The sequence below is a fragment of the Phaethon aethereus genome (assembly GCF_964289735.1).
Source record: "Phaethon aethereus genome assembly, chromosome: Z".
In the NCBI taxonomy this organism is placed as follows: domain Eukaryota; kingdom Metazoa; phylum Chordata; class Aves; order Phaethontiformes; family Phaethontidae; genus Phaethon; species Phaethon aethereus.
The window spans coordinates 3,325,190-3,351,840 of record NC_138577.1 but is presented as its reverse complement, the minus strand read 5'-3'; the positions used below and the strand labels follow the sequence as shown (position 1 = coordinate 3,351,840).

Sequence of the window (26,651 nt, the reverse complement as noted above, 5' to 3'; positions counted from 1 at the left end):
GAAGAAATTAAAAATCCAAACCATGCATCATTTCATCCCTTAAAAATGACTCATACCTGCTTTACTGTCCTTGCATGTGTCGTGGATGTGAACATACAGCTGGGCCAGGGGACGATGGAGCACTGGCTGCAGGGGTCCCCCACCCACACCAGGTGCAATGGAGAGGGAGAAGTGTTCCCTGCCATGCTGATCCTGGATCTCTGCCTTCCTCCGCTGACTCTATAGGCCTGTGGCTAAAGGGATTCTTTTTTTCCTCTCCCTGTGTCAGGATTCTGCACAATATTGCATCCGAGCTGTGTACATCTGTCCTTTGTGGCCTGCCATCTTCATGTGTCTTCATTCAGGCTGTGGTCCTGTGTAAGGTCTTGCTGTGGTTGCTGTTGTCTCTCTGTGTGGGTGAAATAATGTTTAGAGATGAGCCCAGTATGCATTCCCTGGTACTGCGTTGTACAAGCATGTAATAAATGATAATTTCTGCTCCAAAGAGCTGGCAATTAATAGTTGAATAAAATGGGTCTGAGGGTGGTTATCATCACCTGGCGAGATTAAGATCTAAGCTTTTGAGTGGTACTAACAAAGTTTTTATTTTGTTCAGGAAACATCCTTTGTTGAAAAGGGTATATTCTCTCTGAAAATAACCTTATTTCAGGTTTGGAATTTTCAAAATCGAAGCATGGAATCCAGAGTTCAGTGAATATTTGACCATTTTAATCCTATGTTTTGTTCTAATCTAATTTTATTATGCTAATAGACATAGTTTCTTTCCTTTCTGTTGTCCAGGCTACAAAATTTCATTGTCAGAAACCAACTGGAGAAACCCAGCTTAAATTTTCTTGCTGCATTAGCCCGAGTTATTCAATCCTCCCTGGTATTTGCACTGGTGCCAGTTGTGTGGGTCACTACAGAAGGTTAATATTTGCTAATGGCAGTTCTGCTCTGGGTTTATACCTAGTGAATGCTGTCTGACAGCAACCCACAGCATAATGCTAGCTCGCATTAGTATCCCTGTATGTTCTCTCCACTTATTCATGCACTCTTGTTGGTGTAAAGCCTGCCTTCTTTTCCTTCCTCCCAGCTGCCACAAGGCAATTCTGCGTTATTATCACGGTGTTTGAGTCTTATCTAGCATGTACCTATTCTTTTACAACAGATGGCCTACAAATATGAACATTAGTTCTGCTGCCTCTGTATCCGAATGATTTTCTTTTCCTTTTTCCAGGTGCAGTATACAAATAAAAAAAATGCTCTCCCGACTACGAGTAGCTGCCACTCCCTGTGCGATGGCATGTCGCAGTGCACACACAAAAGAAAAAGGCAAGCCACTGATGTTAAACCCACGAACAAACAAGGTTGGTCTTGTCTGATTATCAAATATCTTATCTTCATCTGGTAATTGTCCAGTGGACCTTGTTCCAGGGTTAAACCACCTCCAGGAGGTGTACTGGGCCACAGCCAAAAAAGGGTACAGAAGATGGAGGAGTCAGTGATCATTTCAAGTTTACTGCCTGAACACCTACAGTACAAGGACTTCCAGTAACACCTTCTGCTTCTGTCAGCCTGTGCTTCCCCTGGTTTGCTGTGGTTTACACAATCAATACTGCTGCTTCCTTGAGCCATTGAAGAGTCACTGATTCTTGCTGATCACCGGCTTAGTTTTTGGGCTGGTTGAATTGAAGAAAAACTTTAGCAGATAGAGTCTTATTTCATAGTTTGCAAAAGTTAATTCTGAATTCAGTCTTGCTAGTGATAGAAAGTGTTAGCCTCTCTGTTCTAGTTGTGGCTTTTTTCTGCAAGACTGTGAATTGGGATCAAGCCATGTCGGTAAGAAACATCCCTGTAGAGAGGGTTGCCCAGAGGGCATCTAAAAATAAGCTTTGAATGGAGCTAGCTGGGAGGTAGAGACGTTATGTTCATTCCATGCATAGGGAGGAAGTTATCCTAAGAAAGTGGCTTTGGAAATTTTCCTATTTCCACAACCCCATTCCCAATCTCTTTTCTTTCCCAGAGTAGTAGTAGCCTTCAGGAATATTGAAACAATTAATGTGTAAACTAAAACTAGTAAGAAATGAGATGAGGGCTTTTAGTAGCTGATCCAAGATGTCTAAAGTGGCCAAGAAAGGTGACGAATCTAGCTACCTCTGACAGGGTATTTCCTGAGCAATGGAGCTATGGAAGCTGGGCTTCCATAGTTTTATCCTATGTTTTTAATGTCTGGCTTTTCTCCTCTTCCCCATTCTCTGATTTTATTTTTTTGCCCTCCTGTAATGCCTTATATTTCCCCTTCACTGTGTATTTCCTTCCCTTCCATTTCTGCCCATGGCTCCTTCTGTCCCCCTGTATTCTTAGCTCCTTCCCCTGCCACTTCCTAGATGAAAAGAAGCACATGCTTCCATAAATTGGCCAGCTGGCAAGCCAGACGCATAACCCCAAGCATTTCTCTCAGCAGCAGGTCTAGGCTGACTTTCCTCTGCACAGCAAAATCTTTTTTTTTTCTTTTTTTCTCTTTTCTTTGTCCCTCTCTTTTTGTCAGAAGTTGGCTGGTGATCTCAAAATAATCTGCGGAGGATATCAAGCTAGGAACTGCAAGCTCCATTTCCTTGTGTGCTGTAACTACAGGGAGAATTGCTCCAGTGTGTCTTTTGGCAAAAGTGATTCCCGAGTGTCCTGAAAAGAAAGGAAGGCAAAATGTAGACGTGTAGTCATGTTTCTTACCAGTTCTTGTACAGTACAGCGTAGTGTGGGGTGCCTTGATACTGCATGAATGCAGGTTGGATATGTAGAGAGTGAGCTGTAGAAGTTAGAGAAGTTAGAGACCGGCTGACAGCAAAAATGAAATTGGGATTGCCAGGGAAGGAGAAAAGAATAGATTGGTGTGATTTGTCAAGATCAGATTATCTTGAGACTTTTCCAAGCTATAAATGTTTTGACATGCCAGTGGAAATTATTTCAAGCCCTGTAAGCTTTTCCAAGTGCTGATTATGCAACAGTGTTCAGAAACAAAAACAATAGGTCATTTCTTACTGTTTTTCCAGTGGTAATACCTTTTTTTTTTAAAAATGCTTGGAATTCTCTGGTGGACTGAGCACAATGCAGTATTTTTTGTAGGGTTTTTTTTTGAGGAGGAGGGAAAAGCAGAGAGCTGATTATCAATAGCAGTTCTTTTTTTTTTTAATGTGTTAGTCTCCAAGAAATGATGCTTGTGAGAGGAAAAAAACTTGCCACATTTGTTCAGCTCTGTCGTTAAAGCCGACACCCGTTTGAATGGATCTGTAAGCTAGTTAAGTGATACTGCTTGGTGGATGGGTGCAGTATCTGTATAGAAATGTATTTAGGAAATTCAGCAGAGAAATAAATGATTGACTAAATATGCAAAGTACTTTACCCTTTGTGCTTTTCTTGACCACAGTGCCTTATGTGCAGATACATGTATCTTATGCATACAGGCACAGCTAAAGGACTTTTATCTCTTACTGGCAGCTTGTTGAGATCGTAATTTTATGACTTGTGTTTTAGTTGCTTATGTTTAGTTTTTACAATCCCTATCAACTCTACAGGACATTTGGTCTCCTCTAATACACGTGGGCCCTAAAATAAGAACTGCAAGATGGCAGCATCACTAACAGAAAACCACCCCTTCCCCTTGTGCCAATTAGTCTGCTCCTGTTCTTCTAGGTTTTTGTCTTATTATTTGGGTTTTTTTCTTTTCTTTCCCATCCTTACCTGTCTTCTGCAGGTGTGTACTACACCTTCATCAACTGGTTTGGGTTTTTATGTGTGAAGGCCAGCTTTCAAGTGTTTATTGTCAGGGCAGCTCAGAAAAGGTCATGAGCTATATCAGTAATGACCTTGCTGTTCCAAACAATTGCAGAACATACTGTAACTACACTGCTGGCATCCATGTCTATTTACAATCTTCCATGATGTTTGATTTCTGCTCTGTGGCAGGGATTCAAATCACAGTTAATTAGCTTCAGGATCTTTTATTCTGCTGGAGATCCTTGCTGTGCCAAGGCAGCATTTTAAGCTTGTTGGGCGCTTAGAACACTGTTATGACAATCTCATTTGCTTAGTACTGACAATTAAGTTGTTATTTATATTGTGGTAATGCTTCAGATTCTCACTCAAGGGCCAGGATTTCTTCTTCCAGCACAGAACAAATGATGCATGAGTAGGTGATCCCTGACCTTGGCGATGTCTGTTCTGCCACGTAGAGTGGCATGTGTATGTCTTTGTCTTCACTGGAAATACGTGACCTGTAACATTATTCGTATGTTTGCTTTCTGCATGCTTGCAACAAATTTGTGACTCTGAATAATTTGTGACACTTTCTGTATTTTAGTTGGTGATTTTTCTACCTTGTGGCATCAATTCTTGTTACTCTCTAAGTGCATGACTGTATTATGTATAGTTGATCCCATTACCCCTTTTTCCATTACTCTGTGCCTAAATATTCTTTGGATGTTTCATTCTTTAATATTGTTCTCCTGTACTGACAATGCCTCACAAATTTTTTGCTTCAGCAGATATCTTTAGGACATTGCATTAAAAACACACATGCATGCACATGTATTTGTATGCATGTATATGCCAGGGCACATGTGTGTGGGTATTTTTTATATACATTTTAAAATGTATATAAAGGATACATTTTAAAAAAAGAATTCACTGATGGTGTCACAAGTGACAGTTTAATCCCAGATCAATTCCTGAGGAACTGCCCCAGCGTCTGTCTTCCATATGGGTGGTCATCTTCTCGTATCTTGTATTTAGCTAGACCATTAATCACAGTTTCATCTGTATTCATTCCCAGCTTTTTCAGCCTGATTTGTTCTCATCTATGCCTTACAGAATACTTCCAGAAACTCTGATAGATTAACATTGTTTAAAGAACCAGTTCTCTTAATAAAAGATGTACGTGACCTCTCTGACTCGGGCAAATATCCGAAGAGGATGTTTCCAATTCAGAATAAAAACAAACAAACAAAAAAACCCCAACCCAAAATTAAAGCTAGTTGGACAAAATACATAAGATAGGACAAGAGAATGTGAAGAAAGATGTATGAACTTCACTCTCTAAAAGCAGATGCTCCCTTCCCCTTCCACTGCCCTTTCTCAGCATGCTGGTTTTGGACACATTGATTTCTTTTATTTTAATACTACTTAGATTGTGTCAGTTGGTTTGAGCAGCCAGGGTGTAGAATACGCAATGCCCATCTGCCTTCCTGGGGAAACCAGGATAAACAGGATGTGGAGATCTACTGCAAATGGTAGTTGACATGTCACTAAGAAATGCAGTCGTTGAAATACTACCAGCAGTTTCTGATAGGTTGTAAAGAAAGAGCCTAGGAAGCAGGAAACTGATAGAAACCGGTAGTTCCTTTGCGTACATGCACACGTTCAGCCCAAAAGTCCCACCGCAAGTTTTGTGTCCTGCCCAGCTGGTTTGGAGACGGAGGGATTGTTGGATGGAAGCTGCATGGTCATGCCTTTGCAGCTTCTATCAGCTTCCTTGAGATCTGCATGCTTTTAAAGGGAATTAAATGTGGAAAGATGGAACTGTTTAATCTGTAACCAGCTTTTATCATCTGTCTGAAAAGGTGGTATAAGTGCCAAAGGTGGTATATAGTATTGCACCTCATTTAACTTAGATCAGCTATTCTGCTCAGGACTCGTGAGCTGCTGGAGTGGTGGGTGGAGGAAGGAAGGAAGCTGCCTTGTTTTTGAATTTTTTCGGTTTCTTTTTTTTAATTGTAGGATTAATGCCATTCAAGGAGAACAAAAGCAATGTCATCCACTCAGTTAGAAAAATAGCAGTTTAATGAAACTTTCTGAGGTGTTCAGTGATGCTATGGGGTGTAAATGAGCCATTTCAGGTGTTGTGCTCCTGATTTGGAATGTACAGCTTTACCACAGCTGTTGGTGCTTGGAGACAAACCCTAGAGAGGCTGGATAACTTTCTTTGCTGGTGTGTAAAGGCTTTCTGTTTCTGACTTTTTCCCATTTTCTGCAGGGGAGTGCTTTTAGTTGAAGCTACACCATTAGTAAATGAGAGCTAGTGCAGATTAGCTAAGTCTGGTCCAGCAGCCAGAGTGATTTACATCTGGTTCCACACATACAGAGGCGATACAAGAACTGGTGGCATCTTTGCCTGCAGAGAGACTAAGGTCTTTAAAGGCTTAATAACCTGCGAAAGGTCTAGGTCGTTTCAGAATTCAGCAGGGAGTAGATCGCTCTGTGTGTCAGCCATACCCTCCAGTGTATATACTATGCTGTTTCTGGTAGAATAAAGATAGGAAATTGAGTTTAAAAAAATGAAGGAGGAAAGAAATCAAAGGACATTTCCATATTCTACACTGTTCTCATAAACACAGAGAAACTTTGAATCTATGGTTGAGATAGCAAATACACCTTTGATTCATATGAATGCACTTTATTAATTTGCAGTGGAAACATGTTGTGCAATAGTGAACTTTGTGATTTAGCAAAAGGAAGCAGAGTTAAGAGAAGCAGCAGCCCACAATCCAATGTAAAATCTACTTTATTTTTAAAATGTTTACGATGCTACTTCAAAGCCTCCAATATACTGCTGAATATGTTATAACAATGATTAGAAGTTACATGAAAACCGTTTGATTGAATCTTCCCTGTGAAGTAGACTAACTCTCATTTTCCAAACAGTGCCATGTTTGGATATATTCTGCATTTACATCTTTTATCAGGGGCTTTGAATGGGTTATTTGTTATAAACTGTACAGGTTTTCAGAATACTTGAGAGTATTTATGGTATCAAGTATCCCCTCCTATATATATGTCTGCAAGACTTTGCAGGTGGGGAAGAAGTGATCACCACTAGTACTGCTCTTCTTAGAAACCTCTCAGTCTTATTTACTCAGTGGTGCTGTAAAAATCACGCTTGCAGGGTTCAGGTCTCCTGTTCACCTTCATGCAAAGTAGGCAGCTAGAATTTTTATATGCTGGTATTTATAGCACCACTTGTGTTGTGTAGTAGAGCCCAGTTGTTAGGGCTAAAGTGAGGTCCCAGTGCCAGATAGTTTGTGGATTAAAGGCACAGTACATGGTGATTCAATGTGAGTTTGTCTTAACTAAAAAACTGTCGACACTTCATTTTGCTTGCCTTTTTTTTTTCCCATGGCAGTACACTGGGTTTGTTGCAATAAATTTGTCCATGCCTATTAATTAATTAATTTGTGGTCTTTGAAGTGTGCTGCATTTTCTCCTAGATGTGCTCACTGCTTTGTCTGTACTATCTTAGAAAGGACACCTGTTTTTTTCTGAGCTGCAATGAGGATTAAGGAAACTAATCTATGTGCAAGTCAGTGGATAATACTCAGAAAAAGGACACCTAGCACTGTGGGTCAAAGGAAACCATAAAGTGATCCCTGTGACTTAAGCCCAAATCATCATGGTATTTAGGGATTTAATCCCAGTGGAAACTAGAGGGAATTTGGCCCTTAAGTAGGTGCTGGGATCTTAAGTGCCTTTGAGAGCATCAGTCCCACTGCTGCGAATTGCTGACTGTCTCCTGATTTCACTGGGAGCTGATCGCTGGCTCTGTCAAACTGTGCTGGGGCTTACAAAAAGAGGGAAAAGGCTAGAAAATTTGTAATGTTGCAGCTCCTAGGCACACTACTTCAAGGAAAATCTCTGTCCTGCGAGGTGCTGTATGGGGAACAAGCTGTAATCCCAAATGCAAAACATGAGGCAGCTGGTGGCCATGGACAGAGATAATGAATGGGAATACAGCAAGTGTTGGAAGGGCTCTGGGATCTTTTTATAGTGCTGCTCTCGACTAAACTTGTTTTGTTCTAGCTGGAACGAGGATTAAATTCCTGTGTGGAGGCTGATGGCATTCAGATTCCTGAGTTAGGCCTGGGCAAAAATTAAAGCATCTTTTAACGTGGTAAGATCTAATTGTCACGTAAATAAACAGTTGCAAGTACTTAGTGCCACTTAAAGGATTCACAGTGTAACTCCGGATAGCTGAAAAAACAGGTTACCTGTAGACTGGAAAAAATGTGAATAAACTGAGTAAAGGTGGGTAGCTGTTCTGCTTAGTACTAACCTCAGAGCTCATCTGGTATTATTAGGAACCCAGATACTTAAGGTCACCAATTTTATTGTACAGAGAAATTAAGGAAAAGCCATGTCCCAGTGTCATGCTCATGGTGGAAATCAGAAATTAGGTAGACTTTTTTTTTAAAGGACTTGAGAGTTCCTGATGGGGAGGATGTAGGTTTTGCTAGTGAGATGTTTCAGCTAGTTTAGAGTAAAATGTCAGTGTAGCCAGTATGGTAGCAGTGAAGGGATTCTGGCCTTTGACATGCCTTAAACTAGTGACATTAGTGACTTTACTGACCAGTGTTCATATATCTTCTGGGAAGAGACTAGTCTTTTTCTTTTCTTCTTCTTCTTCTTCTTAATATGGTAAATCTTTTGGCATCATTTTTGTTTTTATAGTGCCTAAACTAACAGTCAAAATATTACAGATGTTTACCAGCTGTGCTCAACTTCATATCCTAAATCATTTGCGCTGCAAGTACAGCTTGTTTTGAGAAATGGTTGTTTTTATTAAACAGGCATAAACTGCTAAGGGTAACAAACTTAGGGGCAGCTAAGGAACAGGGTAGGATAGCAGAGATGTGTGTTTGCGTGGTTTGCTTCCATGCGACTTTGGAAGACGAATTTACATTCCCAGAGAATCTTTCAATATTTCCTGTGAAGTAGGTAGAAGTGAAACTAAAGTAGATCCTTTGCAATATAGGGAAAAAAAAAGAGGCATTCAGTGTGCGCTCTTGGTTTGTTTCTCATGGCAGTGCTGCTTACTAGTTGTGTTCTCAGTGGAAATTTTGGATTACTCAAATCAGTTTTCAGCAAAAATTATCATGTGGCTAAAGTGACTGTTACACCCAGCAAAAGACAAGCAGCAAGGGTAAAAAGTTCAGGAACAAGCCGTCATCTGAAATTTATGAGAATAACAGTGGTTTGAGAAAAAATGGTTTGCGACTGACTCACAGATAATAGAAAAAAGGATGAACTGAGTTAGTACTGAATGTCAAATGTAGTACCTGGAAGGTTGTCAGAAATGTAAAGCATCGATCTATTGTAGGGTTAAATACTTACAATTTTTTTTCACACACTGAAGTTTTAAATTCTTTTTTTCTTGGAGTAGCTTGCTTTTTTAACTCTTCAAATATTTTATTACTTTAAAACATAGTATAGAATTAGTCCAGAAAAGCAGGTGGACTGCTTAAATCAGTGGAGTCAAAACAAGTGACATTAAATGTAATTTAAATAAGTAAAGAGAAAAAAATATATATTTTTTTAAGGAGTAGTTATATTGGTTATAAACCATTCAACTATGCTGAATTACACTAAGTATAGCCTCTAAATTAGCGATTTTTTGTTAATGGCCATACTTTCTACAAACACCTGTGAAAGTCTATTAAAACATAAGCAGAGGTGAAAATATGTATATTCTAATCTTAATTTACTTTTTTTATTCTAAAGTGGGGAAAATACTATTTTTTTCTTGTGATTGTTCTGATTGCAGGGGGAATTTGGAGTGTAATTACAAGGCATAAAACAAACCTTAGAAAGCTTTTCTAAACTTTTTTTTTTAACTTGACAGTAAGAATCTGCTTGCATCATGGCGACAGTTGAGAAAATGTGTTCTTGGTTTTTAATCTAGCTGCTTTAATAAACAAAGGAAGTGTTGTTTGTGAGCAGAACTGATGTTTCCAAAAGATTACAAGTAGCAGACCTTTCCCTTTCAGATTCTGCTTTTGCTCACAGGTTGATGCACAGCCTTGGCACAGCAAAGGGTCTCTCTGGGTTTTCAGCTCCTGCGTTCGCAAATACTGATTTAATCATTCACTGAACTGACCCAGTTGGATAAACTGAAATAAGGAAAGTTTGTCATTGCTCTTTTGGAAGCGGCAAACTTAAAGTAGGGTCAGTTGTTGTCGGAAATGGGGTCAGCACTTTCAGAGAGGTTGGCTGTGAATCCGGACCCGGGTCAGTTGGCGTTTTGTGGAGTTGCACCTAGGAGTTACCCACCCCGTAAAGGTGCCTGCCAGTTGCCACTAGCAGGTAGCTCACCAAAGGCGGTTTTGTGTACTAAGTGAAAAGCCAGTTTTATTGAATGCCATTCAAATACTAATTCAAATTAGTATTTAAATAACGATAAATTAAACTCTACATCCACCTTGGAACAGAGAAGAATGAAAACGGTGGGATATTCCTGTGGTTTGAGTAATCTGAAATTTCGTTTGTTACCAGTGAGGTTTTTTGGTAGTAGATGACTACAGTTCAAGGTGAATAGATTAGTTCTAGCCCTAGGTAAAAATGAAGGATTTGGGTTGAACTGTGATCTCAGTAGAAGCATTAGGGCAATTCAGTAACTTTGGGATCTGGCTGGATTACCAAAAGCATGTAGAAAAAAGCAGCAATTCAGATAACCCTCTGTGGACCAAATGTTACTGTCTGTAATTGTAGGGACCAAACTGGGTGACCCGCATGTTCCTGGTCAACCTTACGTTCCTATGAAACAATTCAAGAAGCAGCTGTTATTTTACCCTTAAACCTTAGCCTGTCTGCAGTGGGATCTGTTAGTTGTTCTCCAGTTTCACAGAGGCAAATGAAATCTGGCAGAGGGCATGGGGACTGAGAGCTGTGGAAAAGCCGTGGTCAAAAGGGATACCCACAAAGGATGAGGAGAACCCCAGCAGAGGCAAATATATCCAAACCCGGCCTGCTGTGGCACCTGCCATTGGAAGAGGATGCAGTGGATAGTCAGAAATGGCAAATAAATAGAAAGGCTAGAGGAAGAACTGCTAATCATTTCTCACCTCTTGTTTTCAGGGTATGGCCTTTACATTACATGAACGACAGATGCTTGGGTTGCAAGGACTTCTACCTCCTAAAATAGAGACACAAGACATTCAAGCCTTACGCTTCCATAAGAATTTGGCAAAAATGACTGACCCCTTGGAAAAGTAAGCACTCCTCTGGCCTTGTTTTGTCATGCAAGTAAATGGAAATTGCTGTAAAATATTTCCTGGGGCTAACCAAACAAGGTTTCTGTGCCTCCACTGGGTTTTTCAGTTGTTGGAGGTTATTTTCACTCTTGCACAGAAAACTGCTTTCATCAACCGTGCATTCATCATGTGGCTAAATGAAGTTGGGGAGCATTTATTTTCATATTCCATAGTCATAAGGTAACAAAAAAGACTGTGCACAAATTAGCCAGTAACAAAGCTGCAAACCTTGCTGTAACATGTGATATGTATTTCTGTAAGATTTGGGTGGCAGGTTTTTGGAGCACAGAAGTATGGGGGGGGGAAAGGGGCAGCTAGTGCATGCTAGAAAAATATGTGAGTAAAGGTAAATTGAGGGTTTGATAATTAGGTATGAAAAACAGTGTTTATCATATCCAGTAGTTACTGCTACAAAGGAATTACAGGGTTAGAATTTTGAGTCTCATAATGGGCTATTTTTTCATTATAAATCTTTTTCTTTTTTTTTTTTTTTACCTAATGGTTTGGTGAAAAAAACATGAAGGATTTTGATTTTTTTTTTCTTTTAGAATGGCATATTTTTAGCACCCTGTTACTGTTTTCATATAAGCCTATGTATATTTGCATGTAAAAATACACAGTCTTCTAAAGGCGAGAGGAGCATTGGAATGGTTTGAGGCTTACTGGACCACATCAAAACTCTTTTGTTCTCATGAAAACCAAAAGATGACTTTTAAATCCACATCATGTCACTTGCTGATCTGAAACAGTCATGTCATCTGTATTGGCAAAGTGCCTGGTTGCTGTAGCCTAAGACAAATCCCTAATTCATCATTTTTATGTTGTCGGGTCAGCGTGACTGAATATGAACTGATACACGGTAGATTGCTAGGTAAATTTGAAAAAATGCACATTTAATTTACACACCTAGGTAAGTCTTTCAAAATGAACTTTTTGTTTGGAGGTAATTTGTTTTATAACTGTTCTAATGTTAGGATTAACAAGACCTTACTGTCAGGACCTTACTGGTTTGGATGAAAAATTCTTCACTGGTAATTTTTTTTTAACAGTGATGAGACTCCCAGCTGCATCCTGTAATAAAACCATGGGTTATCTTTTATCACAGTGCATGTTTGTGTATCAACTTGTTAGCATGCATGGTATGTTATATCCAATTTTTTTATCTCAGCTTTATAGTACTGCTACTCTCTATTTTCCAACTTTTTTTAGTGCTCCAAGCCCAACTTGAGTGGAAGCAGGAATTTCATGAAGACATAATGTGAAGAACGTTTGGGTTTTGCTTTGACTTTTTTCACATTGTTTTAAATAAGCGTAAATGCGAAGCAATAAGTGGTTGCTTTCTTTCATTTGCTTAATTTCAGGTATATCTACATAATGGGAATCCAAGAGAGAAATGAAAAACTATTCTATCGGGTATTACAAGATGATATTGAGCGGTTAATGCCAATTGTATACACACCAACAGTAGGCCTTGCCTGCTCCCAGTATGGGCACATCTTCAGGAGACCAAAGTAAGAACAATAGATAGATATTGCTGCTACTTTTATTATCATTTTTTCTGTACACTTGCCTGAGGTTTGGAAATGTTTTATTTCATTTTCATTTGGATTCAGCTACACAAGTCTTCTGCCAATTCAGGGCAATAAAAGTTCATTAAATAGTATCTCAAGACCCAGTTTATACTGGAAAGCAGAACATTTGAAAACAGAAGAGGCAATGTATCACATAAATACCACAGGTGCAGGGCTTCAGCCCCATTTCCAGCTCTTCCTAGATGCTATACAGCTCTTTAATTCTGAGGAGAGTGCTGTGTCTTTCTCCAGCTCTCAAAATCACATCTGTGAGTCTGAGGATCTGTATCAGGACAGAGCATTTGAGGGGAAGTGTGGATTGAAAGGGATTTCTGGGGGTCGTCTGGTCTCACCCTCTCTTCAAGAGGGGTGACTTCAGATAGATTAATTAGATATGTTCCCCAGTGCAGCCCTGCACACAGCCCGCACAGAGGCAGAAACACGAGTGCACGCACACCCATACAGCAGATTTGCTGGAGGAAGCTCAGGCTAACCGTGGCTTTGGCAGAATCGAAGCTGTGACCAACGTGTTCCTGCTGATGGCAAAGGATCCCAGTGCTGGACAGAATCTCACGATGCTCTGCAGAGCAGCACAGTGTGACACCTTGGGTGCAGGACCAGAGGCCAGCAAGCAGCGTGTGAGGAGAGGTGTTGGCAAAGCCGGAAGGGAGAGGCTTGACTCATGGTAGCTCAGCAGACTCCGTTGGGTGCAGATTAAACCCTGTATTAAAGCAGATGCTACCAGGAGCTAGCTTTCAGTTATTCTGACACACTAAATAAACTTGCCTGGAATCTGGTTTGGGTTCAGCAGTGACTTCAAAACAATCATTCAGGTTATTAGCTCTGTGTTGAGGAAACCAGTTGAGACTGGCAATTGTTTCAGCTCATTTCCACGATACTCTCACTGCAATTCGAAGTGTATTTTTAGAGCCCTCTCGCTTGAGGGCTTTAGTGCTGGGTGGAGGAAGGGCTAATCCTTCGCTGCCATGAGGACTTGGCTGCATAGTGTGGCTGCTGTGATAAAAACAGTAAGAAACGCATGGTTTTGCTCCTGATCTGGGGCAGGGGATGTGAAAGATGTACTCTAGTTCTCATATACTTCCTTTCCTCTTCCATGTCTCTGTATGTATTATAGTCTGGTTTGAAAACTCTCCTTCTTTAGAAGTTGTCTGTAGAAGAAACAGCAGCATGGACTGGAACTCAGGATATGCCCCTTTCTTTCCCATAACCAGCACTTTCTGAGTGTTGGTAACTTCTCAATTACCACCTCTGCCGAGCCTGTTGTGCCCTTTTCCTCCTAACCACAGAGGGCTTGCTCAAGCAGAATAAATACGGACACTTCTCTTCACCTCTGCTCCTTTGTCTCCCCTCCCATGTTCCCACAGAGCGAGAAGCAGTGTTCACGTGGTCTTGGAGAAGACAGTATGGTCCGTCCTTGTCTTTCCTTTCTTTCCCTTCCCCTCACCTTATGTAATGTTGTGAATGGAGATTCACTAAGATAAAGCCAGGCTTAAGATCATGTTCCCTTCTTGTATCCTTACAGGGCAGTGTAGATCCTGTCATGTCTGACGCTAACAGCAGAGGTATTTTGCCCTAGAGGAGTATTAAAGGTGAATACCTGTAGTAGTGTAAAATCCAGGTAGCATCATGGAAAGTATTTTCTCTGCCCCTGTACTCGGCACTGGTGAGGCTGCACCTCGAATACTGTGTTCAGTTTTGGGCCCCTTCCTACAAGAAGGACGTTGAGGTGCTGGAGTGTGCCCAGAGAAGGGCAACGGAACTGGTGAGGGGTCTGGAGCACAAGTCTGATGAGGAGCGGCTGAGGGAATTGGGGGTGTTGAGTCTGGAGAAGAGGAGGCTGAGGGGAGCCCTCATCGCTCTCTACACCTACCTGAAAGGGGGTTGTGGTGAGGTGGGTGTTGGTCTCTTCTCCCAAGTAACCAGCGACAGGACGAGAGGAAACGGCCTCAAGTTGCACCAGGGGAGGTTTAGACTGGATATTAGGAAAAATTTCTTTAGTGAGAGAGTGGTCAAGCATTGGAACAGGCTGCCCAGGGAGTCGGTGGAGTCACCACCACTGGAAGCGTTCAAAAAACATGTAGATGTGGCACTTTGGGACATGGTTTAGTGGGCATGGTGGTGTTGGGTTGATGGTTGGATTTGATGATCTTAAAAGTCTTTTCCAACCTTAATGATTCTGTGATTCTGTGTTCTTATTTTAGCGTGTCAAAGTAGCCGAATAGACCTGTGCATTAGAAATTGTCCTTTGAGTTATTTATGTCAAGTGATTGCAACACTTTCAATTTTAAGAAAATTTTACCTTTTGACATTTAGTTTTACAAAGCAAGGTGAAATTTCTAATTGCCACCTATAAAATGTTTCTGCTTTGTTTTTTTCTTTCAGAGGATTATTTATTTCTATCTCAGACAGAGGCCATATAAGGTCAATTGTGAACAACTGGCCAGAGAATGACGTTAAGGTACTGCTACTGTATAATTTTTTATTCTAGTTGTTATTTAATCTCAGTTGAGCTTCTGAAGATTTGTTAGTATTCAGTGGAAATGTAAATACTAAATAATGCATCCTTGCCTGTTTGCAGAGGATGGCAAAATACAGCTGATGAAGATAATGTGTATCTTGAAAGGCAGCGTTTTATCCTAAATGTGACGTTTATGGTTTGAGTAAACAGTGATGATGAGAAATAGACTTGCCAAACTATTTGTTTTACTTCATTATTCCACCTTTAGGAGAGGTGTTGGGGGATGCACCTCTGGGTCTTACTTATTGTGTTACATAGCAGTAGGAGAGGTGATCTTGTCCTCAGATTAGGACACAGAAGTGGTGTTTGGGAGGCTCAGATTTTGTGCTTAAATCCAGTTGGGTTGAGAACCCCAAAGGGAGATAAGGTGAATGTTACTTATACAAACATTTTTATGAATGTTACTTATACAAACATTTTATCCCACTGGATTTACAAGTGGAAATCATAAACCCAAGTTACAAGCTGCAGTTCCACGTGGCAGCTTGGATCCTTCCCACTTAGCTTTCAAGAATTTGGGCAGTTGATTTCAGCACAGAAAAAAGAGCATAGCAGATTCTAACATTAAGCATTATTCTTTCAAGTAAAATACTCCTTGTAATCTATTCTTTGTTTGACTGTGCAAACATACTTGAATTTTTGCCTGGAAAAAAACACAACTGGTATTGCTCTAAACATTATAAATGTCACTGATAATATATAATTTCACCTGCTTTTGGTTTCAGGCTGTTGTCGTCACTGATGGAGAAAGAATACTGGGTCTTGGAGACCTAGGTGTGTACGGGATGGGAATTCCAGTAGGAAAACTGTGTCTCTATACAGCCTGTGCAGGAATACATCCAGATAAATGCTTGCCTGTGTGCATCGATGTTGGAACTGATAATACAGTGAGTTTGACTGAACTTTGGCTGACATAAGTTATCCCTATGAGAAGTATTTATTTAAGAGTATTTAGTAGTATAAGAGAAGATTTGTATTTGAGCACTTTTATTTAAGATAAGACCAAATACTTTATGTAAGGGTAAATTATTTGGAATTCACTATACAGTAACATATCAGTGATTGAAAAAGACCAGTTAATTTGTCAGTGAAATGGTGCCTTTAGAGGTAATTTGAGTGCTGGAACATTGTAAAACAGACAGTCAGGTTGACCTGACTTTAAGAAGCTGGAAATGTGAATCAGATTTATTAAAGCAGTTTATTGTTCACCAGTATTGATTTGTTCCATTTTAAAAGCAGCCATCACCAACCTCAAGTGCCAGCCGAAATTACTGAACATTGATATAGACTGGAGGCAGTTACAGTGGCTATATAAATGCAGTATCTTTGGTGTGAAATATGTTACTGTGAACTCTGGAAAGTGTATATTGAGGAAGTGATTCATCCTGCTGCTGTCTTTGATTTATTCTTTTTCAGACACTCTTAAAAGATCCATTTTATATGGGCCTATACCAAAAAAGGGATCGCTCACAGGTCTATGATGACCTAATTGATGAATTTATGGAAGCCATTACAGACAGGTATGACACTGAATATTCTGCATGGAAGTATGGCCGAAACTGCTGGCAAAAAACCCCCTTGAAACAGTCATTTAAGGAATAAGGATAGGACTAGAAGTCAAGAGACATGGCTGTATTCCTGGCTCTGTAGTGATTTTCTCTGTGACCTGGAACATGCTACTTGTAGTTAGTTATCTATTAAATGTACACAGAATGGAGATGGAACTGTTTTAAGCAGTGAAAGGCCTGAGGACATCCTCTTTCCAAAGATAATTGATTACGTGCAGGATTTCTTTTAAAAGGATTGTATTTCTTTATGTGTCTAGTGATAGAAATATTTACCATGTTCTTCAGGTATGGCCAGAACACACTTATACAATTTGAAGACTTTGGAAACCACAATGCTTTTCGGTTTTTAAGAAAATACAGAGAGAAATACTGTACCTTCAATGATGATATTCAAGGTATATCCTTTGTTTATGTTCTTTAATGTATATGCAGAAGCTTTGCCTAAAACCATAATGTGCCATGTAGATCTGTTCATCTCGCCTTAGATTTGTACTGGTTTTACAGGGACAGCTTCAGTGGCCTTGGCAGGACTGCTGGCAGCACAGAAAGCCACTGGTAAACCACTTGCAGAGCAGAAAGTGCTGTTCCTTGGAGCAGGAGAGGTGAGGTTTTTTTAAGGGCTCTAGAGCAACAACAGATTTAAATGTATGTTTTCTGGTTCTGTAGGACTTGTGGAGGTTCACATTCTCTGAATTCCATTGCAGAACTTTTTATATAAGGCCAGCTGAAATACATTAACAGAAGGGACTACCTGCTTAAAGGTGACTATTTGAAAGGTGTTGAACATTTGCAGGGACTCAAGTTTTTCACTTTCTTACATGGACTTGACAAAAGCATCAGGGAATTACATGTAGTTGAAGGGGAATTTGCCATGAAGTTAGGGTTTAATAAGAAAGAGGGTAAGAACATCTTGTTAATTTTTATAGCATTGGAGAGAAGTACACAGTGGTTTTCTTAGCAAGTTAAATCAGTGCCTGTTTGCAGCAGACACTAAGTAGTTACTGGGGCAGCAGTGTCAGGACCAGTACCATGCTTCTTGGTATATCAGCAAAATTGCTTCTATGGTGCTGACAAAACAACTTAATTAGCTGAAAGTTTCTCCAGCTGGGGAAGGTCCTGATTGCAGTAATTGGGCAATGTTGTGTTTTGCCTGAGCACTGAGTCCTGCTCTGCACTTCCCTCTACCTTATTTCTCTTGCCAGACTTAGCAGCATGTGCAGGGAGCCAAGAGAAGGGATGTGGAGGGAAGCACTGCCAGCATCCACTTTCTGCCCTCTGTCTGCAAGGCCTGTACCACAGGCAGCCAGAGCAGAGAGAGGTTCAGGGAGCAGAGAGAGGTTCAGGAAGCAGTCGGGCACAAAACGCTATGCCGTGGTTTCTTGACAGGACGGCTGCAGCGCTGACTTGTTCTTGTTGTCTGGTTGGGCTGCTTTTTTGTAGCTGCTGAACTGGTACAGTCAGAGTACCCAGAAGAGCTGCCTTTCTCTTTTGCTTGAAGACGTGACGCTGTTGATCCAGTCTGCCCCATCTAGGCTAACACTGCTTGTGTTTCAGAGCTGACTTACTAAGTGATTTTTTGTGGGGATCTTGGAACAGGGTGGTGTTTGTGATGAGAGACCTCTTTTGTGACTTGTTAAAAATCAAAGTCCTTTTATCCACAAGGCTGCCCTGGGAATTGCAAACCTCATTGTTATGGCTATGATGGAAAGCGGTGTTTCTGCTGAGGAAGCCTATAGGAGGATATGGATGTTTGACAAATACGGGTTACTGGTTCAGGTAGGGGTGCACCATGCCTTGAAATACCACCATATGGATGGCTAGTGCTTTCCATGTTCTTCTCACAGAAAGAATCAACTTTTATAAAACTTTTTTTTATAGATATATATAAAAAATATATTTTCTATAACTCTATAGGGCCGAGAACAAAAAGTAGATTCCAATCAAGAACCATTTACGCATCAGGCTCCAGAGCAGATACCAAAGACATTTGTAGAGGCGGTGAACGTACTTCGGCCTTCAGCTATCATTGGTAAGTAAGGTTGTTTTTGTTTCTGTGTTTCCATCATTTGGTTATTTGCTGCACTTAATTTGCTAATGTGGCTGCAAAGGAGATTGGTGACAGTGACCTACACTTCTGCTGGTGAGATAAAGAAGATGAAAATGTGAGGTCAGTTTTCTGCTTGAAAATACACTGGGCTGTGGGTTAGCTCTTGGTGCATGCTTCATTACTGCTGTGGTGCTCCTTCTGCATCTTGTTAACTTGCTTTCTCTAGTCCTTGTCCAGCTGGTGTTGGACCTTTCTTAGAAAACTCTTGAGCATGTTCTCATGGACTGCATGGCCACAATGAACTGAAACTGTAATGAAGGGCACCAAGAGTCAGAAAGACAAAAATATGACCTTTTTTTTTTTTTTCTTCTGACCTGCCTTCCTTTCCCCCGTCAGCTTCTCTGGCTAGAATCTGCCAGCAGCATGGCTTGAAGGAGCTGTTTCATACTGCAGATCACCAATACCTGTTAGGTTACTGACATGTAGATACTAATTTATAACTGTCGGTCTGCAGAGGTCAGATGGGATTACAGGTATTTCCTGGTACAACTCTGCAATTTCCTTTGCACATGATTTATTTGGGAAAGAAAATATTTTGGCCGAGTAGCTACCCTGAAGTTTGTAGCCAGTGTACAGACGTACGCTATTTTTATGTGTATGTACCTATGTTTTTGGGTGTGGTCAGAAATACCTGTATCAAGGGAATGTGCATTGCACAGTTAACACCCAGCTAGGATGAATCATCTGTGAAGAACCTGGAGTTCCCGCTTGCTTATCCAGGGCAGCAATAAGCATTCTGTACACTGATCAATACAAAAAAAAAAAAAGTAAAATAGGCTTTTGGAACACATTAATTAGATGTTCCTGTGAAAAAGAGAATTTTAAGCAGCCACTAACAGAGCCGTGCCTGGTTTCCATCTCCTGCTGCTAGAAAAGCCTGCGATGCTTTGCTCTGAGTGGGAGACTTCAGGGGTGAGATGAACTTAATCTACAGTCGCTGTCAGCTGCCCTTAGGCAGTCAAGTATTGATTCTATTTTTATGTGTTTCCATTTACTTCAGGAGTTGCAGGAGCTGGGCGGCTCTTCTCTCAGGATGTGATCAAAGCAATGGCCTCTATCAATGAGCGACCCATAATATTTGCCCTAAGTAACCCTACAGTGAAAGCTGAATGCACAGCAGAGGAAGCATATACGTTAACAGAGGTACGTAATGTTTAGAAATGTTGAGCTATTGTCGCTTAGTGATAGAACTGTTTACCTAGTGTAAGAATGGAAGAACTCAAATTATTTTATTGTTACTTGCACTTACTGACATAATAATACAGATCTGTCTTGTCTTCTGGCAAAAGTAAATGGAGGTGATTTGAAAAGAAGTCTGGATTTTTAAATAACGCCATTTTGCAGAGCTTAAAATAGCCTAAACCTTATTACTTTTTAAAAGAATGGCCACTAGGTACTGTTTCATAGCTTTGATCAATTAACTGTTTCCCACCATGCTTTTTAATTATTTTGTTTTTTAAGAAATGTCTTATGTTAACATTGTAATAGATACTAGGTGCAACCTTTAAAAGGTAATGGCTGCCATATTGTGAATAAAGTCCTTAAAGCAGGTGATGTCCTGGTATCAGGCCAGGATTTCTGCTTTGCACTCAGTCATTTCCTAGTGTCTGCAGGTCAGAACTCATATCATTAAGAGTGACCTGTGAAGACCTGTGCTGCCAGTGCAGGAGTCTGTGGTGGTCCTCTGTCCTTGTGTTCCCTTCTCGCAACGTTTGTGTCTCGTACACTGGCACCACCAAACGTTGGAACGAGTGAACGAAGAATAAACATGTCTCGTCCAGCACTCTTACCTCAAAGCCGTTATACTGTGGGGTGTTTGGTGGGAGCCAAACTTGCAAGTTGGGTTTTTGGGGTGGTTTTTTTTAATAACACTATCACCAGCACATCCAGACCTCAGTTTTGCCTTTAATGAAGCAAGTCTTTTATCCTTCTGCACAACTTTTTGTAGAAAACGAACCATCTTTGAAGAGAGCCTGAGGGGAAGGACGTGCGGGCAAGGGAGCAGCATCAGGCAGACAGAGCACTAGGTTTAACACTTTGAACCGGCTGGTAATGCCTTTCCTTTACATCGTAGGCTCCAGCTTGCTGTGATCTCAACCCTCTCCACAGGGCCTGCCTGCAGACTTCAGGGGTGGGGCTTGTGAAAAGATTTTTTTTTTTTTTTTTAATAACAGTCCCAAATCAAGTGACTCATATGGGAAAATGAGTGGGTGGAGATCTTTCCTTGTTTCTTGCTGCAGAAATATGAACTTCTTCCTTCCACTGTTAGTCTGGCTCAGTTTCCAGCATTACAGCCTCAGCAGTGTTAGCTTCACAGTGGGAAGGGTGGAACTTCATCTTCTCCAGTTGGCCCCCAGATTCTCTTCTTTGTTACTGGGCCCCGTCAGCATGGAGGGAGCTCTTACTACAGGAATTTGCAGGTCCAGAGTGAGCCCTAGGCAGGAATAACAGCCTGTGCACAAAATCTAGACCTTAGCTTTTAATAGTAAATGAGAACACTTTTAAATGAAGATGGCTTAATACCTCTCGGACATCTTGTGTTAGCCAGAATAGTGAGTTGGGCAGTGTTTCAGTTTATAAAAATAAATTCCAGTATCTTGGATAGAAAGTAAACAGGAGTTAGTTATACAGCTGGCATATATAAATGTAAAAAAACTACTGGCATTTCTGATGGCCAAAGGAGGCCAGCAGCACTATTAGAGAGAGAGTGCTTTTAATAGACTATCAACAGAGCATTAGATGTTTTAAGGGAAGAGGCTTACTTATTCCCCATGGCTGTGTGTTGAGTCCCAAGGAGTTGGACCTCAGGCTAGTTGTCGCTGTCAGATGCAGAAGCAAGATGGTGCTGGTTAGTCTCAGGTGTGGTAACATGTCTTTACTGAAGTAGCTGTGTGAGCGTAGTGCTATTTAAAAAGTTTGTGCGAAATGGAGAGAGGATCTTTGTTTTTTTTTCCTGGATCCATATGTCCTTTTACGCATGATTTTCTGTAAGTTATTATTTATAGACGTGGCTTATTTGGACAATTAAATATTATGCGTCCGTAAATGAACAGGTATAATTTTGTTCCAGTACTTATTAATACCTTTTGTAATGTTTCTGGCTCTTTAGAATTTTCTCCATATCTAATGTTTGTTTTAATAATGCTTTTTAGTTCTCTGAAATGTACTCAGTTTACCCTATAGTTCACCCTTCAAAATGTATAATATATTTCCCTTTCAGATACAGTAAATACCTAGAAAATCCTCTCTGACTTTACTTACTATGTTGTTTAACTAACAAAGTTTGTCAGGCGATTAGAGCTGTCAGCCCCATGTTTCTCCTGGCCTTGGGAATAGCCTGGTCCTGGCTGGCATGAAATCTTAGGCTAAACTAGGAAGTCAGTACGGAAACAAAGATTATCATCACTAACCTTTTATTCCTTATTCTTTTTCCACTAGATGGCACCTGTAAAAGCCTGACGATGCTTTAGTTCCCTCTGCCACTGTGTATTGTGTGGGCTGTTTGTGTGTTTTAATTCTCACTTTGTCTTTTGGTTCTGTCCTCAAATATATCTGTATGTTTTGCTCCCTACACAAAAAAACTGTTGTCATGGGTATGCCCTAACATTCAAACATAGTTCCTGAGTTTTTAGTTTCTTTGGCAATTAGTTCTCAAATGTAGGGGTCCTGGGGAGCCTTAAATATTTTAAAGTAATGTTATTAAACGTGTTACTCAAAAGAAAGTCAAGATTTTTTGCTTAAAGGGGTTTTACTGCTTGAGGAAAGGGTCCTTTATTTGGAGGGTATATTTCACACTCCAAACTCTGGATTTGTTTTAGTATTTCGTGATGATTAAAATCCTTTTCAAAGGAAAGATCAGTAAACTGCATTATTCACTCGTCTCGGAGCTCTCGGCAATAAAAGTATGATACAGCAGTCCTTCCTTTCACCCTCCCACCCATCAGTAAACAAGTGACCTTTTGTGACTGTACTGCTATTTCAGTCGTCTTTTGGAAGTAGCTGTTATTCAGCTGTCTTTGTACAGTCCCTACAGTGGTGGCTCCTGGCTTGTGGCCATGGTTCCTGATACACGGTTATGGTTATAATAATGGTTAAGACACAAGTACTTTATTTTGTGTTAGTAGTTCCTCTAAGTCATTGCTATCTTAAAGAACAATGAATGATAAAACAAATAGATTGCTTCCATTCCTTAGAAAACTGCATAATTCAATGTGTATGCTTGCTTCTGCTTCCCAGATGTTTGCTGCAGAAACATTGCATGTTCTGCAGTTGCAGAAACATGCAGACACTTACCGATTCTTGTATCTCTTCCAGGTTCTCCTTGGAAGGGTGGGTTTGGTTCTTGCCGTTCTGGGATTGTAGGAACCGAGTCAGCAAGGGATTTAAGTACGTGCTTGAATCCAGTTGCACTCCATAGGGCCGTTTGCCTTTTTGCATTTGGCTGTGTGCTCGAGCACCTTCCTGACTCAGTCCTAGAGCTGTAAGAGTCTGATGTCGCTGTATTTCATAATGGCTGTGTTGCTCCATACTGTTGTCTCGTTAGGAGCTGCCTGGCTGTGATTATTCCTCTTTGTTTAATAGGGTCGTTGCTTGTTTGCCAGTGGCAGTCCCTTCGAGCTGGTGACTCTGAAAGATGGAAGAACCTTCAAACCAGGCCAAGGAAACAATGCTTACATTTTTCCAGGTAACAAATAAAATCTTTTTTTTTTCTTTTAATCTTTAAAATTAGGCTATTAGCACCTCTTCTTGGGTTTCCTAGGCACAGTTAGCAAAGCAGCATAAAGAGGTGTTACCAGCATTTAAAGCTGGGAAATCTGTCAGAAGAATGAATGAAAGAAAATCAGTTAAGGATGGATGTTAGGCATGTGCAGCTGCATATGCAACATGCACACAGTGAGCTCACCCAACTGGATATTTCTAAGAAACAAAAGGGTGTTATTAAAGGCGCTGAAAGCTGCTGCATTATGGAGTCTTCTGCTTGGGGGGTGGGGGGAGCAAATAAGTGTCAATACGCTCCTCTTGAAGTTCCATCTGCACAAGTGAGGGTACAAAAGAAGCACTAGGGGTATTTCTCTGCCTTCCCATTTCTCTCCCTTTCCTCCCTGAGCTGCTAAGCTGTAACCCCTTGTCAAAAGCCACCTGTTACAGTAAATGACTAGCACACATGGTAATAGTTTTGCGAATGTGTGGAGAAAGCTATGGGAGTATTTTTAAAAATAACATTCTAGATGACTTGCAGCTCCTTAGCAGCAAGCTGCATATTTTAAAATGATGTGGCCCTAATTGGCAATAATTTTATTGTAGGTGTGGCTCTCGCTGTCATCCTCAGCAGTGTTCGACACATTAGTGATAAGGTTTTCCTAGAGGCTGCTAAGGTAAGTGTGGAAGCAGAGTAGGCTGTGGCTTCTGACATGACGGTGGATGACATGATGAGCAATTCTCAAATCTTGCTGAAGCTCTGTGGTGTCCTGTTTGTTTTCTGTTGGTTTTATCCCTCCCCAATGGAAAAAAATAGATTTTCATCAAACAGAACTGTGAAAAGTACCAGCTTCCATTGCAAATTTAATTTTTCATCCAGAAACCAAACACTCAAGTAGGAAATCTCTCCGTGTGTAAAGTGCCTCCCAGCCTCGTAGGTCTGACAGCAGGCCTGCCTCCTCCTCCTGCCCCACTCTGAGTTCCACAGCCGGCGGTGTGGTCAGGGGTGCATGTGGGCCCCAGGCTCCCATCCTTTCCTGCCTTTCCGCTCTGGAGCAGGAGCACCTACCATCTTGGAGTAGCCAGTGAATCAACTGGCCAAACACACGGGCAGTCCTGCAGGCATGTTGTGCTCTTGTAACTTCATGGTTATGGGTAGTTCAACCACTAAAAAAAATAGGATCTTATTTTGCTAAATGCTTACAAGCAGAATTTGCTGATTCGGGCGCAGGTTGCAGAGTTGTTCCTTGAGAATTTTGAGATTTTGACAGCCTTATTCTAGTGCTTTGGGAGCACTCTAGTAGTAAGAACACTGCAACTTGTTTCTCTCAGGTGTTTTAGCATGTTACTGATCCCCTTCGGGGTGCAGTAAATAAAACTTGTTTCTTTTTCTATCTCAGGCATTGACAGAACAGCTGACTGATGAAGAACTTGCACAAGGAAGACTTTATCCTCCACTGTCTAATATCAGGGAAGTTTCTATTTATATTGCTGTCAAGGTGAGTATGAAATGGCCTGTACTAAAAGTGTTTTATGTGTACATTAACCTGCTGAATTACACAGCGTGACCCTTGAACACTAGGTGCTTGGGCACAAAATACCCAGTTCTTTGTGCCTTTAATAAGAGACACTTATAAAAATTTTGAGTTTGTTGAATGCTTTGGTTTGGCAGTGATCATGGGCCAAAATTACGCTCCTCTGATTTCTGAAATTAAGTTTTCAGATCCCTGGTAAGGCATTCAGGAGTTGTAAAAAGACTTTGGTGTATCCAGCTTGAGAGTCCTAAACATTGCAGTGGAAGTGTGGATATTATGTGAACGTAGTAAAAGGCACAAACTGCACAGTGATTTAACTTTCCAGGTTATGGAATTTTTGTACGCAAACAACATGGCTTTCCATTACCCGGAACCTGCAGACAAGAACCGTTACATTCGATCAAAGGTTTGGACCTACGAATATGAATCCTTCATGCCAGATGTGTATGACTGGCCTGAATCTAAGGTTCACTGATGCATCAGAAGATCGTGCTCCTCAGGCAGTATCTTCTACTCTGCAGGGATCCCTTTTTCAGACCAATTTAAATCATGATCTTTGAGTCCTGTAATTTATTTTTGCTCCTTTTGTTGTCTTTTTTTTCCCTTCTACCCTGTTTTTCACTTGACGTAGATTTCTCCCCGCTCTCCCAAGTACCTGATAAACTGTATGGATGATGGCATCTGTCACAGGAATGAGAGCGCTCTCCAAAATTAATTTAAATAATGACATTGCATTTCTAGCTTAGAGACGGCACCACACTAAAGAATTCCATTAATGATGTTTTAGTTTCGTTCGTTTGATGATGAACTATAGCGCTCTCATCACTGTTGACTTCCAGAATGATTTCTTTCTGCTTTTAATAATCAGTCTTCTACTTGTCTTGGTGTTGTCACACTGCATTATCTGTGACATCACCAGAGAGCATTCGTCCAAAAAAAAGAGGCAGCTTAAGGCAAATTTAACAGTCTAATGGGCTTTCTGTTTTGTCTGATGTTTAAAGATGCCCATGTCCAGGCTTTCTTGTGGCATTGGCTGCTCTGTTTCTTTGAATGTGCTTTGAGGAGCAGTGTGGTGCACACATGTGGAACCCGCAGCAATGTTTGTATTTTATTTTTTCATCATTGGGTGAAATCTGTTATTGGGAAAAATGTGAACTAGATAAATTATCCTTGGGAAGCCTGAATATAGTATTAATCACTTAATAGCTTTTAAAAACAAAGCTACGCTGTTGCATTAGAAATTATATCACATAAAGGCAGGATCTGAAGTAATGTACGGAAATCTTGGAGAGATTTTTACAAGGAGATTTTTCTGCAGTGGACTCCAAGGTGACGTACCAAAGGATTTTTTTTTTTTTTCTTCCCAAGGTTCTGTTTCTTCTAAGCTAAATTGTTTGCTCCCTTGCATACCCTTTTTCTCACAAAAAGACTTGTGTGTGGCGTTTTCATGACATTGCTGACTCAAAAACTCCTAAGTGGACTCACTTGCCACTTTGAACAACCCCCCCTCCATGCAGCTGATGAAGCTGAAACAGAAAGTGTTACAGGCAGCTATTGACACGCACATTTACAGAAG

General features: G+C 40.7%; 1 protein-coding gene across 1 annotated transcript; it reads left to right on the top strand.

Moving 5' to 3' along the window:
* Positions 1 to 1,241: 1,241 nt before the first annotated feature.
* On the top strand, positions 1,242 to 25,550 carry ME2 (malic enzyme 2; the record flags this gene model as incomplete). Its single annotated transcript, XM_082013637.1, has 15 exons — positions 1,242 to 1,349; positions 10,882 to 11,015; positions 12,419 to 12,568; positions 15,032 to 15,107; positions 15,893 to 16,054; positions 16,584 to 16,687; positions 17,021 to 17,130; positions 17,240 to 17,337; positions 18,398 to 18,511; positions 18,650 to 18,764; positions 19,843 to 19,985; positions 23,424 to 23,526; positions 24,147 to 24,217; positions 24,941 to 25,039; positions 25,401 to 25,550. The coding sequence occupies 15 exons, from the start codon at positions 1,242 to 1,244 to the stop codon at positions 25,548 to 25,550; spliced, it is 1,737 nt and encodes a 578-aa protein (XP_081869763.1).
* Positions 25,551 to 26,651: the final 1,101 nt, after the last annotated feature.